The following is a 19,045-nucleotide window of genomic DNA, read 5'->3' as shown; positions in this document are numbered from 1 at the left end:
TTCAACTTCTGTGCTGGATAAGTGCATATCCTTATGGACTTGATTGTCAACTAACTGACTTATCTAAACAGACTCTATGATTTTTGGATAAACTTACTAATGTTATAGATAGAGTTAATAAATATTTTGCATTCATTCATAATTACAAACACAATGATAAGATAAACCTGATCATTTTAGTCACCTAGTTCTAGCCAAAATCTTGTATTTACATATACTTTTTTCAAGCATATTTACTTTTAGGAAACGTTTTCACGAACACATTTATAAGAAATGTTTGCTCTTTTCTCTCTACTCACGCAAATCAACCTTAGTTCAAATTTTGAATTTAATTGATAATTGGGAAGATAAAAAAGAAAGAAAAATCAAGTTGGAGCTATATATATATATATAGATATAGGGCTTACCTTGATAAGATTTGGTGAACACAGGAGATAAGTTGTGTATTTTTATTTTTAAAAAAAAAATCAATTTTGTATTTTCTTTTTATTTGTATTTTTTTTTTTTTGGTTCCTTAATGAAATTCAACAGAACAAAATAAAATATCCTAATATTACAAGGCAAGCAGTAATGTTGTCAAATCTTAAAAATTCAAGATGAGCTGGGTGACAAAAGGCTCCTTTTTATGCGAAAAATATAATATCTTATTATCTATTCAAGGAGTAGGAGTTTTTTTGGGAGGAATCATTAATCTCTTTGTAGAGGTTACTTGCGAAGGCAGTAAATTGATCACTAATTAATTTATTGTTATGTAGCGGCCCAACCTAATGCAATGAATGGCATATATAAGGCCCGTTATATGATCATTTTTCTTCTCTTTCTCTCTTAGTTAATCTTACTTGATAGGTTAATAATTAATTAAAGAGCTAAATAAGTTGAATTCTTTCTCCAGTCACTTTGAAGGATAAGACGTGAAAGGGAAAAAAGCCACTAGAGGGGTGTTTGTTGGAAATTGAAATTAGTACTTGAACCAATTCTAACTTGCAAATTTTTTTGATTTCGAACAAAGAAGTGACAAAATTAAGAAGCTGCCAACTTCACATTTCATAAAATTTTCCAAACACGAAAAATCCAAAACTTAATATACTATTCATTCCGATCCCGCTAGATTGACAAATTAACATCTCATAAGAATTGTCCATTCAATTTGGAAGGACATTTCCCCCTAGTTAGGCCAAGCCCAGAGTATGGTTGGCAAGGCCCATAGTCCGATTACCTCAAGCCCATCATCTGGCATAGAGACAGATGGAGCCACATTAATTGCACCGATTAGGGGTGTCAGCTGGGGATTCTGACCAGTGATCATGTCCCTGACAGGAGCCACTACATTGAATGCGACGGTTCCCCCCTCTGAGGTAGGACTGGATGCTCCAGACACAGAGAGAAGTAAAAATATCCAGTTGCATGTATAATTCGGGATCTTCTTCTTCTCCCCAACTCGATCCAGCTCAAACTAACTTAGGCATTGGAGTGACTCCCTGGCACTTTGGGCCCATCAAACTTCTCTGCCTCAAGTGACTGAGAGAGCATGATGGGGTGTGAAACACTTACTTAAGACGATTCATTGGATTGACATGAAAAAAAATTGTATGAAAAAATTTGGCAATGGAAAACTTTTAGGCCAGTTAGCAAAACAAGTGGTTGGTACAAAGATGTATATGTAAGTGGGCTGATGTCACGTAGCACTTAAAAGGAAAATAAAGAGAAATCAAAGTGATGCAAAAGAGTTGTCATTAAAGTACTTAATGAAAGTATGGTGGAAACACAGGCAACAACGCAGACAGGTAATATAATAGGAATTCATAGGAGGAGAATATGAATGAGAATCGAGTAGAAAAAGCAAGCAATTTAGTGATCCAAATCAGTCAACTTTATAGTCGATCAATGCTGAAATTCCGAATGTACTCCTGTGTATTCACGAGATTGTATACCAATTCACTTAAACAACTTGGTTAAATCTTAATCTTGTGACAATTTAAGCAATCTTGAAGTAAATAAGTAAATTTGCATAACGCATAAATTGGTTACAAAGAGAAACCTTTTTAAGAACTTTTCAAAGATAAAACCCTATGGAGTAGCCAAACCCAGAAAATATAATTTTATTATTTGAAAATCAAATTACAAATAAGTTCTTAATTACAAAACCTTTATCAATTGGCTCTCTTACTTGACCAGACAAACGACTTGTTTGTCTTCTACAGTAGTAGCAGCCAGAAGCTTTAGCGATCTCCAAATATTGTTTTATCTCCTAGAATTCCAATGGCTAAAATCCAATCAACAATCCTCCAAACTTGGAGCACGATCACACTCAAGGAGAGATGAAAAATAAGATGAAAATTCTCAAGTGAATTTTCTCTCTTAAGCACACGAAATATCTTCTCTATATATTCTCACTAAAAACTCCTTAGATCATTAATAAACTGAACCCCTTTAATATAAAGTCTGGAAAGAGTTCCAGTTAAGTTAGGACTCTACTGACGAATGTAGTCTGTTGCAAAGACGTCTCCTGACGGATTGCTAACATTTCACGATAACTCTTCACTGCAATAACTGACTTTCGGTCAACTTTTGTTCTTGATAAGTGCAGAGCCTTACGAATTCGATTTTCACATAACTGACTTATCTAAACAAATTCTATGACTTCTGGATAAACTTAATAACATTATAGATAGAGTCAATAAATATTTTACCTTTATCCTTAATTATAAACACAATGATAGAATAAACCTTATCATTTTAGTCACTCAATCCTAACCAAAATCTTGTATTTACAAATGCCTTTTTCAAGCATCTTTACTTTTGGGAAAACGTTTTCATGAATACATTTATAAGAAGTGTTTGCTCTTTCTCTCTACTCACACAAATCAACCTTAGTTCAAATTTTGAATTTAATTGATAATTGGGAAAAGAAAAAAGAAAGAAAAATCAAGTTGGAGCTATATATATATATATATATATATATATATATATATATAATGTAGAGCTTACCTTGAAAAGATTTGGCGAACACTGGAGATAAGTTGTGTATTTTTATTTTTTTAAAAAAATCAAATTTTTATTTTTTCTTTGTATTTTTTTGTTCCTTAATGAAATTCAACAGAACAAAATAAAATATCCTAGTATTACAAGGCAAGCTGTAACGTTGTCAAGCCTTAAAAATGCAAGATGAGCTAGGTGACAAGAGGCTATTTTTTCCATAAACCATAAGGTGTATGTTTGGTGCAGGGTTTTAGGACTACTCGATTCAGGATGTGATTTGTTGTGTTTACAGCTTCTTCCAAAAAATATAGTGCCATCTTTTTGTTGCTTAATATAGTTCGAGCCATTTCTTGAATAGCACTATTTTTCATTTCCACCACTCCATTTTGTTGTAAAGTAATAGGTGTAGAAAATTCTTGATGTATATCTTGTTTATCACAAAAATATGTGAAATTAGTATTTTGAAATTCTCTACATCATCACTACGTATTCTAGAGATAGAAACTTCCTTCACTATTTGTAATTTCTTGAATAGCTTTTTGGCAAAGTCAAAAATTTCAAATTTTTCCTTTAAGAGGATAGTCTATGTATTCTCGAAAAATCATCTACAATCACCATGATATACTTTTTTCCACCAAGACTCTCAGTTTGTGTTGGACTCATCAAGTCCATATGCAATAGCTCAAGTAGCCGAAAGGTAAGAATATGAGAAGTTTTCTTGTATTGAACTCTAGTTTGCTTTCCTTCTTGACATGCTCCACATACTATTTTCTTGGTTTTAATAGCCTTGGGTAGGGGTGGGCAGCGGGGCCCCGTCCCGCTTCCTTCCGCCCTCGCATGGCGGGGCGGGCAACCCCGCTCCGCCCATGCAGAGGCGGGGCTCCTCGCCCCACATCTAGGGCCCCTAGCAAGGGCAGGTGGCGGGGAGGATCCAACCCCGCCCCGCCTCCGCTTACATTTATATATATATATATTATACATATATATAAACATAAATATATATTACAATTTGTTAGACTTGTTCACAAAATATGTATTGGCAAATTTAAAAACTACATAGTTTAAAAACTAATACACTACAATTTACACAAAATATGTACTAACAAATTTAAAAATTACATAGTTTCTAAATTATAGTCATATTTATAAAATTTAAATTTATAATTTAGGTCTAAAAATGTATTTTTAATTACTTTTGCACTTAGAAATAATTTTTAAACCAAATAAATGTAGTATTTTTTTAAGTGAAAAGAGACGGGGTGGATTGGGAATCCGCCCCACACCCCGCCCCTGCATCCCGGGGGTGGGGGACGGGGGTGAAAACCCCACCCCCCGCCCCATGGCGGCGAGGTGCGGGGAAGGGGCGCCCCTAGCACCCTTAGCCTTGGGTAGTCCTAATACAATTTGTCTTTTTGAGATATTTGATAGATCTCTAAAATTATTGTGTCCTAGGTGTTGACGTCACAACTTAGCTTCATCAAGTAAGACCTTATGACAGCTCAACCTTAACATTGGAGAGACTCCATAACAATTATTTGAGGTTCTTGTGCGCTTTAAGATCCATTTTCCGACTTGATTATAAACATTGAATTCATCTTTTGAAAACTGCACAGAGAAGTTATCATCACAAAATTGACTAATGTTAAGTAGATTAGCTTTAAGACCACTAACAAATAAAACATTATGAAGAATAGGTAATCCAGGTATTTTAATACTCAATTTCCCTTCTATAACAGCCTTGCTACCATCTCCAAAGGTCATGGTGCTTCCATAGCTTGGTTCAACCTTCTTGAATAATGTTTTATCTCCAGACGTGTCTCGAACAAGCGTTGTCCAGGTATCAAAGACAATCTTCCATTATTTAAAGTGCTGTGTGAGCAACAAGACACATAGCATCTTCCTTAATCACCCACTTTGTCTTGAGTTTTGACTTTTTTTTTTCATTTGTACCGCTTTGAATGATCTTTTCTTTATTTTGAAAGCAGAAATCTACTAGTTCACCAAGTTTGAGACTTTTGAAGTTGATTTGTTGACTTATATCAACAATTTGGTTCTCTAGACTTTTCCATTTCTTTTTTGAATTTCTTTCACCTCTAGTTTCCTACACTTGATACAAGTTATAGCAATGTAGCCTTATATGACTAGCAACTCCACAATTATGACAAGTGGAAATAAATTTACCTTCATATTTACCTTTCTTCATCATTTTTGTGACTGATTTTCAATGTAGATTTTTTGAATTAACTTAGATATAACATGATTTTGAACATTTATACCTTGACTTCCTTTAACAAAAACAATATATTTAGATATAGTGGCAGAGGATGATGAGACTTGTTTTTCTTTCCCTTTGGAAGTCGTATATCCTAGGCCAGTTTTATCACTACTCAACTTTTGAAAACTCAACATTTCTTCTAATTTTTGTGTTGCAGTTTTTTGTTTGCACTCCTGAAAATTTTTCAATTCTTTTTCTAGTGTAGCCTTTTGATATTTTAATCGTGATACTTTAACATCAGAATTTTGTAATACCTCAGAGAGGTTATTTTTCTCATTCTCCACAGCGGTAAGTTTATTGTACAACTTCTTGTTAAGTTTCTTTTATTTGACCACTTTTTCACACAAATCATTATATGCCTCTTGTACACTTAGTTCTTGGTCAACATCAACAAGTGTTACATCCAAATCACTATTATCACTTTCACTTTCAAATTTGGTTAGTGTAATCTCAAGAAAATTATTCACAACAGTAGAAAAAGTCGTAAAAGATTTTTCATCATCCGATGATGAGTTTGAACTTTGAGAATCTGAACTGTCACTAAGTGTGACATTCAATACTTTTCATTTACTTTTCTTGAAATTTGGACATTTAATTCTTATATGACCATAACCAGAACATTCATGACACTTCACTTTACCATTTTTCTCAATTTTATCTTTATTCTAATTTTTAGACTCATTTTTCTTAACAGAAGATTCTTTTTCTCGTTTTTGTTTACTACTAGTCTTTTTATTAAACATATTTTTTTTGAACTTTCTCGCAATGAGAGTAATGGCCTCATCGTTCAGATTTTCTTCATCAGAAAAATCCTCACGATTTTCTTTTATAGTCTTTAAAGCAATAAAGTTACATTTCATTGCTTAGGGAAGTGATGATTCGTATGTTTGTAAAGAACCAACCAGCTCTCCAACCCTTATTTCATCCAAATTTTTACTTTCCTCAATAGCAGTCAGTTTAGGCCGAAATCTTCCTCACAACTCTTGAGTCTTCGACTTTTTTACCGAGATTAAATCTGGAATTTACAATGTCATTTAGCTTAGCATAAAAATCATTAAAATTTTCATATTTTAGCATCTTAATGTCTTCAGATTTTGAGGTTAACAATTGTAATTTTGTGTTTTTCACAATCTTTGTTCCCTCATGTGTAACCTCAACGATGTCCCATGCTTTTTTAGCCATCTTGCATATGGAGATTCTCTTAAATTCTTCTGGAGATACAGCCATGAAGATAACATTCAGTCCCGTGCTATTCCAGTTACAATTATTAGTCTCATCTCTCGTCTAAGCATCAATATTCGCTTCGGGTTTATTCCATCCTCGTTCAATTGAGTACCATACTCGTTCATAGAAAAGCTCTCATGCGTACTTTCCAATATGCATAGTTTTCACCATTGAAGTGCGGTAGGACATTCAATGATGACATGTTCTACAGAAGCATGGATCACACTCGGATGAGTGAACCACACTCTGATGCCAATTGAAATGTACACCTGTGTATTCACAAGATTGTATGCCAATTCACTTGAACAATTTGGTTAGATCTCAATCTTGTGACTATTTAAGCAATCAAATACTTGAAGTAAATAAATAAATTTGCATAACACAACGATTGATTACGAAGAGAAACCCTTTGAAGAACTTCTAAAAAGTAAAATTCTAGGGGCAGCCAAATTTATAAAATACAATTTTATTATTTGAAAATCAAACTATAAATAAGTTCTCAATTATAAAACCTTTATCAATTTACTCTCTTATTTGACTAGACAAACGACCTGACCCGTTTGTCTTCTACCGCAGTAGTAGCCAGAATCTCTAGCGATCTTTAAATATTGCATTTTCTCCTGGAACTCCAGTGGCTGAAATCCAATCAATGATTTTCCAAACTTGGAGCACAATCACACTCAAGGAGAGATGAAATATAAAATGAAAATTCTCAAGTGAAGTTTCTCTCTTAAGCACACAGAATATCTTTTTTGTATATTCTCACTAAAAACTCCTTAGATTGTTAATAAACCGAATCTCTTTAAATATAACATCTGGAAAGAGTTCCTCCAAAGGTAGGACTCTGTTGAGGAATTTAGTCTGTCACGAGGACGTCTCCTAACGGATTGCTAACATTTCGCGATAACTCTTCACTGCAGTAACTGACTCTAGTTTAGCTTCTGTTCTGAATAAGTGCAGATCCTTATGGACTTGATTTTTACATAACTGACTTATCTAAACAGACTCTATGACTTTTGGATAAACTTAATAATGTTATAGATAGAGTCAATAAATATTTTACATTAATCCATAATTACAAACACAATGATAAGATAAGCCTTATCATTTTAGTCACCTAGCCCTAACAAAAATCTTGTATTTATAAATGCCTTTTTCAAGCATCTTTACTTTTGTGAAAACGTTTTTATGAACACATTTATAAGAAGTGTTTGTTCTTTCTACTCTCTACTCACGTAAATCAACTTTAGTTTAAATTTTGAATCTAATTGATAATTGGGAAAAGAAAAAAGAAAGAAAAATCAAGTTGGAGCTATATATATATATATACACACACACACATATATATATATATATGTATGTATATATAATGTAGGGCTTACCTTGATAAGATTTGGTGAACACCAGAGATAAGTTGTGTATTTTTATTTAAAAAAAATCAATTTTGTATTTTCTTTTTATTTGTTTTTTTTTTTGGTTCCTTAATGAAATTCAACGGAACAAAATAAAATATCCTAGTATTACAAGGCAAGCAGTAACGTTGTCAAACTTTAAAAATTTAAGATGAGCTAGGTGACAAAGTGCTTCTTTTTATGCGAAAAATATAATATCTTATTATCTATTCAAGGAGTAGGAGTTCTTTTGGGAGGAATCATTAATCACTTTGTGAAGGCAATAAATGGATCACTAATAATTAATTTATTGTTATGTAGCGGCGCAACCCAATGCAACGAATGGCATATATAAGGCTCGTTATATGATCATTTTTCTTCTCTCTCTCTCTCTCTCTCTCTCCTAGTTAATCTTACTCGATCGGTTAATAATTAATTAAAGAGATGAATAAGTTGAACTCTTTCTCTAGTCACTTTGAAGGATAAGACCTAAAAGGGAAAAAAGCCACTCTAGGGGGATGTTTGCTGGAATCAGTACTTGAACCAATTCTAACATGCAAATTTGTTTGATTTCGAACAAAGAAGTGACCAAATTAAGAAGCTGCCAACTTCACATTTCATAGAATTTGCCAAACATGAAAAATCCAAAACTTAATATACTATTCATTATTTCCCTGCTAGATTGACAAATTAACATCTCCTAAGAATTGTCCATTCGATTTGGAGGGACATTCCCCCTAATTGGGCTAGGCCCAAAGTATGGTTGGCAAGGCCCACGATTCGATTATCTCGAGTCCACTATCTGGCATAGAGACAGATGGAGCCACATTAATTGCGTCGACTGGGGGTGTCAGCTGGGGATTCTGACCAGTGATCATGTCCCTGATAGGAGCCACTGCATTGAATGCGACAGTTCCCCCCTCTGAGGTAGGACTGGATGCTCCAGACACAGAGAAGTATAATTGCCCTGTTGCACGAATAATTCGGGATCTTCTAACTTAGGCATTGGAGTGACTCCCTGGCACTCCAGGTCCATCAAGCTTCTCTGTCTCAAGTGATTGACAGAGCACGACGGGGTGTGAAACACATCCTTAACACGATTCATTGGATTGACATGAGAAAAACTTGTATGTTTTTTAATAATCATGAAGTTATTAAATTAGCAGTATATCTTAAAAAAATCAATTAATAGTATAGGCAAAAATTACAATCAACATAGAAGTGTTTGAAATGATACTAAATAGTAGCTAGTAATGCATTGTATATATTTTTCTCTGAATTTCGTAATATTATAATTCGAAGAAAAAAAATCTAAGAGATCCTGGTCAAGTACCCTGCATTAACAGACCCAAGATTTTTACATAGAATGTAAATTTGAGTTCCAGTCTGTGCTCTGCAAATTCCATTGATATCTGAGGCAGTCGAAATCTTTGCTCAAGGGAGGATTCACATGATGATGAGGTGTCAAACCAAATTGTAACATTCCCTTATCTGATCTGTAAGTCATTGCCATATGATTTCCTGCTTGGTTTCTTCTAGGTTACCCTTGTCCCATGCTGCAGGGGCCAACAGCAGGCTGAGGCTGCTGAGCCATTCCAAAGTTACCTACCCCTTGAGTGAATAGAGTTTCAAGACAACCTATTCCATTATTTCCTTTGTTTCCTATAATCATATGATCCTGACATACTGCTTCACATCTTCCTAATTGTCTTGCTCTATCTTGTCCCTGTAGAAGCTTTTCATTACAAAATTCAATTTCACCATGGCTTCGTGACAGTGGCAATGGCTGACAAGATGGCACTGGGACTGTTAGGAATGGAATAAGGCCACCTTCAGTATTGTAAGGAATTCCTTTATAAGGAATTCCAGTGCAAGATACTACTTGGCTTTCAATATCTTGTTCCCCTTGTAAAGAACATGTTAAACCAGAATTTAAACCACCCTCAAAACTGGGTAACATCATTCCAACTTTACTTTGGTTGCTACTATAAATACTCCATTGGTTCAAAATCTTTTCTTGGGTGATCAGTTGCTTCCTGAGCAACTGAAGTTCTTGCTCTAGTTGTCGGTATTTCCCCAAAGGTCTATGAACAGGGTTCTGCCTCCATATCGAGGCTTCCCATTTGATGGACTCAGTAGCCAGTTCCCTGTGCTGCACATCAAGATTCATGAGAATCTTCGACACGTTCCTGACACCAAAAAATCTGTGAACCGTTTGGAAAATCTCGGCCATATGCACTGGGAAGTACGGCGCCATAAGACAGGTGTTGTCGCACTTCTTCCTTTGGTGCCTGCACTTCGCGCATGCATGGCGATAATTGCTGCTACTAGGCTCCTCAGCTCTACCCCTTGGCCTAGACATGGTTAGCTAATATGTACAATGCCCTTCACAAGAAGCAAGAAAACTATATATTAGGAAGGCTCTGATAGATCAGTATTGCAGTAAGAAGGAGGTGGAAGGTAAACTTGTTTGGAAACAGATCAACAGAGTCCCGAATCACATGTAACGCCGTCAGGCATATCGTGGCCATTGGTTTTTAATTTTTAAGGGATATATATGAAGACACGTTTGAAATTTAATAGACTTTTACTTAGGTTAGGAGACAATTAGATAATAAGTCTAAGCCTAATTACAATCAAATGACAAATTGCAATACTTTACTCCGAATTGATGATGTATATTGTATGGACATGTCTTTGGGTATTCGGCCCAAAGTTCCATGAATTCAGGCCTCCGTAACTTCAAATTTGAAAGCTTGTTCTCGGCTAACCTTAAGCAGCAAGAATGGAGTCAACTTGGGCTTTTATTAAAACTAGAACGCATTTTACTGAAACTAATCCAAACCCGAATTTGGTTACTCTTTCACCAATAAACTAATCTTTCAAGTCTGCCTGTAAAGGATACATCCTTGCAACGCAAATCCTAAAAGGAAGCGAGGGTTTATGGGTGGAATCATCTGATTCTAATAGCTGCCCTCTAGGAAATCTGAATTGACAATTTAACTGATCTTCATTCGTTTCATACGTCTACGTGTCTATCTTATGGTTAAGATAAATGATATTTGCATCATTCTTTAAAAAAAAATTGAATAAATGATATTTGTTGTATAGGATCATCTGATTCAGATAGCGAGGGTAGGTAAGTCCCGTATATTTTTTTTAAAAAAAATATAAATTTAAAATTTATATGAAAAAGTTATTTTTTTAAACAGTAAACTCTACTTAAAAAAAAAAAAACAAAAACAAAATTTTCATTTCTTAAAATTATATTTATTATCACTTAAATTAATATTATTTTCCTGGGTCGGAGTGGAGTTGCACTTTAAAGAATGAATAAAGCTGTTTTGCCGCCCGAGGGTTACCGCTATTCTTGACTGCTGGAGAAAAAAATTTTATTTTTTATTTTTTATTTTTACTTAATAATTAAGGAAGTGATTTTAAATATATTAGTGTATTTTTTTATTTTTTAAAAATATTTAAATATAATAAAAAAATGTAAATGAAAAAATAAAAATAAAAATTACAAATCACTTATGGATAACAATAAACGGTACTATTCTGACTATTTAGACAGTAGAATAGCACTACTCTTACAGAATATATAAGTTTATTGGGCTTAGTAATTGTCAGTGGCCCAGAAAAGCACAAACCCGAGCAATAATAACACTTGGGTCCTGCTACAGGGACAGTTGGTTTTATTCCCTGATTCTGACCGTTGGTGCACCCTAACATTTTCAGATCATAACCTTTTTGACTCTTTTTAGGCCCTTAGGCTTACTATCTTATTATTACCCATATATTACTCAAGTATATTTTAAATTTTTTTATTTTTTTATCATTTTTTTTAAGTATTTTTTTAACAACCTTAATCATTAAGAAAAAATAAAAAAATATATAATTTTACTAATACTCACTTCTTTAATCATTAAGTAAAATAAAAAAAAAATCAAATACAAAAAAAATAGTAAATAAGTAGTAGAGTAGTAACCCTATCATTATTCCATTCTTAATCTCAGTCATCATTGTATATTGGTTAACCAACTAAGCAATTCATCTTTCTTCATCATCATCATGCTTTCCCTCCCTTCTCCAACACTTAAACCAACTAACACTAGCACCAAACCTACTTTGCTAACCTCTCTGGCTCTGGCCTTGCACCTGAAGGAAAGAAAAACCCAAAAGCAATCAATTTAAATTGGATGAGTTTCAACCAGGGTGGGACGTGATAGGGCTTGTAGGTAGTTAACTTCCTGCCTCCCCCTTTCATTTCTTTTCATACGTGAAAGTTCCTCTTTTTCTCCTCTTGTTGATTTCCAAGTGATTATAACTGTGGGGGAGTTTTGTTTCTAGATAAGGGAGAAAAAGAATAGGGACCTACGGAAATGAGCACAGCAAGATTTCTCAAGTGTGTGACTGTAGGCGATGGGGCAGTGGGAAAGACATGCATGCTTATTTCCTATACTAGTAATACTTTTCCAATGGTATGATTCTTCCTCCTGGTGCTCACTTTAGAAAGCAGTGATAATAATGATCTGTGTGTAAAGCAATCGTGATGTTTATAATTTTGTTTGTTCTTGTTTCTTGGTAGGATTATGTTCCAACGGTGTTCGACAACTTCAGTGCCAATGTGGTGGTTGATGGTAGTATTGTGAACGTTGGCCTATGGGATACTGCAGGTGATTCCATCATGTCTTTCTAGTATACATTACATTGAAATTCCACACATTTAGAGAGTTAATAGAATCAGTGCATTTGCAGGACAGGAAGATTACAATAGGCTAAGGCCTCTAAGTTACAGAGGAGCCGATGTGTTTCTGTTGGCCTTCTCCCTCATCAGCAAGGCCAGTTTTGAGAACATCTCTAAAAAGGTTTCTGGTTTTTGTCCCTTTTTATTATATTTTATTTCCTAAGATTGTTCATGTCATCCACAATCTGCGAGACATTGAGATGATATCTGGATTCGTGTCTAGCAGTGGATCCCAGAGCTAAAGCATTACGCACCCAATGTGCCAATCATACTCGTGGGGACCAAACTTGGTAAGACAGTCTAATTTTAGAAGCATTACAAGCATGAGTTGTTCCCTAAGTTGCTATCAGCACTGAAGGGAAAAATCCCAAATTGTTAAAGGTGCTGCGTGTTCTGCTTATTTAATGATAATCTGACTGCATTTTCAGCATTTCTAGCAGCATGAAAACTTCTAACTAATGTTTATTAACGCACAGCTTTCTCTGTCGAAATTGTTTTGTTAATTGTGTCAGAAAATTGTAAAACATGCTAGCAACTCAATCTTCTTCTCCTTGTCACTCTCTTCAGGTAGGCATTGATGAGATCGAGCCTGAAAATATTACCTAAGCAATATAAGAGTAGAATTCCTGACAATTTGATCATTTTTCCCCAAATTTTGAAGCAAAATTAATGCCTAAACAAATGAGAATCGATCCGCAATAGATTTAAACAAAGTCAATGAAGTTTTTCTAAGAACTTTGTCATATTCCCCCAATTTGTGCTTCCTCGGCCTTAGGAGCTTCTCATGACTTCTCTGTTGTTTCTTTGACTCCTGGTAGTGCATCTTGGAATTCAGATCTTTCAAGTGAAAACCCATCAAAATCTTTCAAAACTATCCCTCATCCCAAATTTTCCTTTCCTTTTGATGTTCATCAAAGTTTTCAGTGTAATTTCTTCAACTTAAATATCAAGTAGCTCTACATATGGGACAACTTTTAACTGCAGATTTAAAAGAAGACAAGCTGTTCTTGTCTGATCATCCTGGAGCAACACCAATAACAACAGCTCAGGCAAGTCATTCAGGGATGGAATATGGTTAATCACATTACAGCTATATATATATACATATTACATTCAAATATCTGTGGGATTAAAGTGAGATCGATTGATGATGATTAGGGTGAGGAGCTGAAGAAAATGATTGGTGCAGTCGTCTACATAGAGTGCAGTTCTAAAACTCAGCAGGTACCCAAATCTCTTGAAAATCAATCGGATTTATTTATCCCATCTACCATATATCATTGGACACATCCATTTGGTAGGACCTTAATTCAGGTAAAATGCTTTGACCTACAAAGCTATTGATAAACTATTATATGCCTCGCTTCGATTATCTGGTTTTTCAGAACGTGAAGGCCGTGTTTGATAGTGCAATAAAGGTTGCTTTAAGGCCACCAAAACCAGAGAAGAAGCCACGCAAACAAAGAACGTGTGCTTTCCTCAAATGCTAAATCTGCGTCGATATCAAATTCTCTTCTCCAGCATTGTCACTGGTCAATTAGAGCATATTTTTGTTTCTCACATGAATGTTATATATATATATATATATATATATATATATATATGGATTTATATATGTAACTTCCGGCTGGAGTCATGGAAAATCTATAGGGATGGGATTTCAATATAAATCCTTGCCTCATTGTTATGCTGCTATATATATATGAGTTTCGGTATATGCAGTATTAATTAGTTTATTCTTTTATGTTAATGGCAAAACAAGAGCTACTTGATCGACTATTTTTTTTACGTAGTTTATTACCCCTCCGCATGCATTTTCTAGGCCCGTTTAGCTTGTCACAAAGAATGAGTACTTAAGCCTTCTTCATCTATTTAGTCCATAAGATCTACCAGAGACCAGACCAAACTGTGCTCTGCAGTACACACTCGTGGCCTCCCTATGTTCTAATTAAATTATCTTAAAATACTAACATATCCCAAGAAACATTAATAGCATCAACCTTAAACAAATTTTGTCCGTTATTACACATCAGTGGTGAAAAAAAAAAAATCACAATTTCGGGAATGTTGGACCTGGTTTAGGGTTTTGACTCAACTACTGGTTTGTTAATAATAGATTAAAAAGCTCAGATACTTTAACACAAATTGTCAAAGAGAGAGAGCGATCAACGCTAGTACATCGAGTTTCCCATTGCCTGTTTTACCAAAATTCAGAGCATGGTTATCGAAAATAAATGGTCAGATATGGCTCTTAAAGGCAGTTGTTTCTGACTTAGTGTTGGGCTTTTAACCCAGTACTACCAATACAGTGTGAATTACAGTTGACATTCTTTCCTTTCTTTTCCTAAGATCAATTGGGATTCCCAGCATTAAATTAAGCACTTGATAAGTGTTTTTTAATACCCCAAAAAAAAAAAAATCATCCCGAAGGAAGTAGTCCTATATATAGCATGGTTAATTATATTAATGATCAAGCATGATCGTTTTGTTTAAATGGTTTTTATATCCAAGAAGGAGAGCTTAAAGTTAAAAAAAAAAAAAAAACTCCTACATAATTTCAAACAGTCTTCCTTTCGTAGCTAGAATCCCAATTGATCATGATCTTGGATTGAAATTGCTCAAGGGGAGTACAAGTTAACAATCGAATTCAAAGATATCTGCATTCCTCTAGATCTCTCTAGCTAACTCCGCAAGTTTTTGTGCCAAAGTTGTGTCTTAGTTATGAACGGTCCTAAGAATTTCAACGGAAGTTTGCATGTGCACCAAATTCCTGCATTTATTTGCAGCATGTTGTATATTTACTGCTTGCACGTTCTCATATGGTTACTGCATGCTCTTGCTATTGCCGCAATTTTAGCTAAGACGCACACATACCCAGTACTTCCTCTTTGTATCAGACAGATAATATATACCAACTTTAATTGTTGTCAGGAAAGGTCGAAATCCACAGTCAGATCTATATTTTAATTCCAAGTACTCGTATTGTTCCGCTTAGATTAGTGAGGATTCGGTTTGGATTATGGATAGATTTTAAAGATGACCAGAAAATTCATCTTGGGAGTAAGCACGTACGTACAACTTATTGCATTAATTTTAAAGATGACCAGAAAAATGTTTCTATTGTATGTTTTGAATGACCCATAGACCCAAAACTATTTTCAAAGGGGAAGCATCTACCTCCACCCAATGGGCAACGTACACGGCGAGTCGTGCAGAAAAAAAAAATGTCGATGCTTATTGTTGCTGCAGCATGATATCATATATAGTTGATAAGCTTGGACCAGTCAGAAAAATAATAATGATAATGATAATGCCTCTATTCCCATCCAGACAGATTGGTGGGAACAGAAGAGAGGAGGTGATTAATAAGGAAAATGACACTAAAATAGGAAGAAACCAATAAATACAAGGAGTGTACGTACCGAGGAGCAGAAGATCCCACACTCAGTACGTACTGCAAATATTTAAAGCGAGTGATCAGTATGGGGGAATGGGATGGATAGGTGGATTTCACCGTTAATTATAAACAAGAAGCGTACGCACGTTTGCATATATAGCCTATAGGAGTGACATGTTACTGTACTCATTAAAGCCGAAGTGCCAAAACAACTCTATATTACAATATATACATAAATATATATTGAGAAATAATTTGTAGTTAAATAAATCTCGTGTAGATCTTTATAAAAAGGCGAAGTACTCCGCATTGAAAAAATATAAAAAAAGCTATTCTTTTTTAGTGGAATTTACTTTTTATGAAAAACTTGTGTCCAGCTTGTGGACGTTTGTACCTAACATTACACTTGTATATTTTGACGAGTCTACTTCAGTTGCTAGAGATATTTGATGAGTTCGCGTTCCAAACCCTGCCTACTTTCCTTTTTGTCTATCCCACAGAGAGAAATTGATTATTTCAGAATTTAGAGGAGGCAGAGGAAGAAATGGAAAAGGGTCCCCCTTCCGTTTTCCCCTAGGTGAGAAAGGGACTTTACTCTTTGTTGAATGTGAGATTCGGACCTTTTTTTTTTTTTTTTTTTTTTTTTTTTTTTTTTTTTTTTTTTTTGTTTTTGTTTTCCTCCAAGGGAATTAGGGTTTGGTCTCCGTATGTTCGGTCTCAAGCTTGCTCTTTTTTAGCACATCTATGTGTCGCACTATCCCAATCTTGTGCCGATCCTCTAGGTGAGAAAAGGGTCTTTACCCTTTGTTGAATGTGAGATTCGGAGCTTTTTTCTTTTTCATTTTCCTCCAAAGGAATTAGGGTTTGGGCTCCTGTATGTTCGATCTCAAGCTTGCTCTTTTTGAGCACATCTATGTGTCGCACTATCCCAATCTTGTGCCGATCCTCTAGGTGAGAAAAGAGTCTTTACCCTTTGTTGAATGTGAGATTCGGAGCTTTTTTCTTTTTCATTTTCCTCCAAGGGAATTAGGGTTTGGGCTCCTGTATGTTCGGTCTCAAGCTTGCTCTTTTTGAGCACATCTATGTGTCGCACTATCCCAATCTGGCGCCGATTAACTACGTTATATGGAAGGGATAAAAACTCCCGGCCGAGCCCAACGGGCCATAAGAGGCCCATCTAGAGAGTAAGAGATCCATTCGACCCAGCCAAAAGGCTCGCGAGGTGGTAGAAACGGAGATCAAGGGAAACTGGTGTGGGAAAATGATGGGGTACCGACAAAGTTGACAATGTTTGACATGCACAAACCTGTCAGACACCTCAAACACTCATGAGCTGCGATTGTTGGAAGGCGTGTGGAAGAAGCAACTGCCACCCACGCCTTGAGGGAAAAAGTGGGTGTTGCCGACACTGGCCAAGAGGTCGCCGAAGTGTCAGTCATAAAATTGTGGCTGCTGGAAGGTGTGTGAGAGAAGCAACAGTGACCCACGCCCTGAGGGAGAAAAGTGGGTGTTGCCGGCACTGGCCGAAAATTTGCCGAAGTGAAAGTCAGGAACCCACGCCGCATTAATTACTTTTCTCTAATACGCCACGTCACATTAAATGCTTCGAGCAGCCAGAGTATGAAAGTGATGGGACAACTCCTTGACAACAAGTTCAAGTTGCTCTCCCTGGGTATAAAAGCTAACCACAAGGTACATTCGGACTTACACAAAAAATTATATTGACAACACCATTAAAGAAAACTGACTTAGGTATCGAAGGGTCCTCAGATCACCCTCGAGCCTCCTCTGAATTTATGTTTCTACAGGAGAGGGAGCCTACTCCTGATTGTCTGAGGAGACCTGGCTGTGTGTACGAAACATGTCCAAATCACTATTAAGGACAAGAATCTTAGTTTAATTTGTACGCAGCAATTGAACAAGTACTTATGATTAAGGTTTAAAGTTTGCAACAACCTTTTCCGTAGAGCCTCTTCAACCAAACTTGTATGGCTTCCAGGATTAATCAAAGAAATTAAGAAATTAATGGGAATGTTAGAGAAGCCTAAAGATTAAACACGACGACACGTGCATAAGGAAAGGTGCTTATCATGCTGATTTTCTCAAGCCTCGTTTGGAACTTGCTCAGTCTAATTTTAAACTGAGTTAAACACCCAAATACCTAATTCTCATATCTTTTTTTTTTTTAATATAAATTTCCCAAAGGCTTTATTGCAAGTTCCTTCACTTTTGGTGGAGGAATACCTTGGTTACATTATTTCAATATACAATTTTTCATTAAACCAAAAACAACCTTATGACCAAAATTATAATCGGTAAAGAAAACTAACATCCCCAAACTAACAAATATTAGCAAGACCGTAAATAAGGCAACGTTATTTTATCTGTACGAATCAAACCTCTAAAAAACCGAGCCTGACTTAAAGAATTTCACTCGGACGAAACTCCATTTGCTCCCAATTTCGCCAAATAATCCCCCAAAGCATTTCCTTCTCTAAAAAAATGTTGCACAACAACATCCCCACTATGAACAAAATCCATTATTTCATCCCAATAATCTTCTAAATACCACACATCATATCGCTGCTAATGCACCCACTTCACACACACTTGTGAGTCTAATTCCATGTCTACTCTTTGAAAACCCATATCTCGGCAATATCGTAACCCAATAATATTAGTTCATTCACCAAGGTGTTTCGAAAAAGCCAGAACAATATTTCCGTAAGAAACACGTAAAACTCCTCCTGCCCCTGAAGCTCCCAGGTTCCCTTAGCTACTACCGTCTATATTGAGTTTAACTTTTCTAGACATCGGTTTCTTCCAAACTACAGCCCATAGCACCTTCTATTTTACTAGGATGATTGGGACATTGAGCTCATGTAGCCATGCTTCATCCGCACGTGAACATCTTGTAACCTTTGAATTTACATTCTACAATTTACCCACTGTGAAACGGATTAGTTGGCATATTTCCTCAGCTGAAAATAATTTCCTTCCATCCTTGCTTTATATCGATGGAACCATAGCCT

The 19,045-nt window shown here is 35.5% G+C and overlaps 2 protein-coding genes across 3 annotated transcripts; one reads left to right on the top strand and one right to left on the bottom strand.

Annotated features, from left to right (window-relative positions):
- Nucleotides 1-9,409: 9,409 nt before the first annotated feature.
- LOC121264802 (LOB domain-containing protein 22-like) lies at nucleotides 9,410-10,350 on the bottom strand. Its single transcript, XM_041168102.1, has one exon. It carries the CDS (start codon nucleotides 10,229-10,231, stop codon nucleotides 9,410-9,412), a length of 822 nt encoding a protein of 273 aa, XP_041024036.1. The 5' UTR covers nucleotides 10,232-10,350.
- Nucleotides 10,351-12,071: 1,721 nt separating this feature from the next.
- On the top strand, nucleotides 12,072-14,315 carry LOC121264086 (rac-like GTP-binding protein RAC13). 2 transcript variants are annotated; one of them, XM_041167132.1, is made up of 7 exons: nucleotides 12,072-12,350; nucleotides 12,458-12,545; nucleotides 12,628-12,737; nucleotides 12,840-12,906; nucleotides 13,601-13,665; nucleotides 13,775-13,840; nucleotides 14,002-14,315. In XM_041167132.1, the coding sequence occupies exons 1-7, from the start codon at nucleotides 12,252-12,254 to the stop codon at nucleotides 14,104-14,106; spliced, it is 600 nt and encodes a 199-aa protein (XP_041023066.1). In that variant the 5' UTR covers nucleotides 12,072-12,251; the 3' UTR covers nucleotides 14,107-14,315. The 2 variants fall into 2 exon arrangements, with proteins under 2 accessions (XP_041023066.1, XP_041023067.1); XM_041167133.1 differs by having other exon boundaries at nucleotides 12,076-12,350; nucleotides 12,843-12,906; nucleotides 14,002-14,310.
- Nucleotides 14,316-19,045: the final 4,730 nt, after the last annotated feature.

Source organism: Juglans microcarpa x Juglans regia, chromosome 5D (genome assembly GCF_004785595.1).
Source record: "Juglans microcarpa x Juglans regia isolate MS1-56 chromosome 5D, Jm3101_v1.0, whole genome shotgun sequence".
NCBI classification, from domain to species: Eukaryota; Viridiplantae; Streptophyta; class Magnoliopsida; order Fagales; family Juglandaceae; genus Juglans; species Juglans microcarpa x Juglans regia.
The sequence above is the reverse complement of the archived record's forward strand: the minus strand, read 5'-3'. Positions and strand labels throughout refer to the sequence as shown.

Bases quoted from the DNA above. Each gene is read 5' to 3' on its own strand.
- LOC121264802 (XM_041168102.1), bottom strand. From the start codon at position 10,231: ATGTCTAGGCCAAGGGGTAGAGCTGAGGAGCCTAGTAGCAGCAATTAT.
- LOC121264086 (XM_041167132.1), top strand. From the start codon at position 12,252: ATGAGCACAGCAAGATTTCTCAAGTGTGTGACTGTAGGCGATGGGGCA. The intron at 13,666-13,774 runs GCAAGTCATTCA...GATGATGATTAG, and splicing joins CACCAATAACAACAGCTCAG to GGTGAGGAGCTGAAGAAAAT. The intron at 13,841-14,001 runs GTACCCAAATCT...CTGGTTTTTCAG, and splicing joins GCAGTTCTAAAACTCAGCAG to AACGTGAAGGCCGTGTTTGA.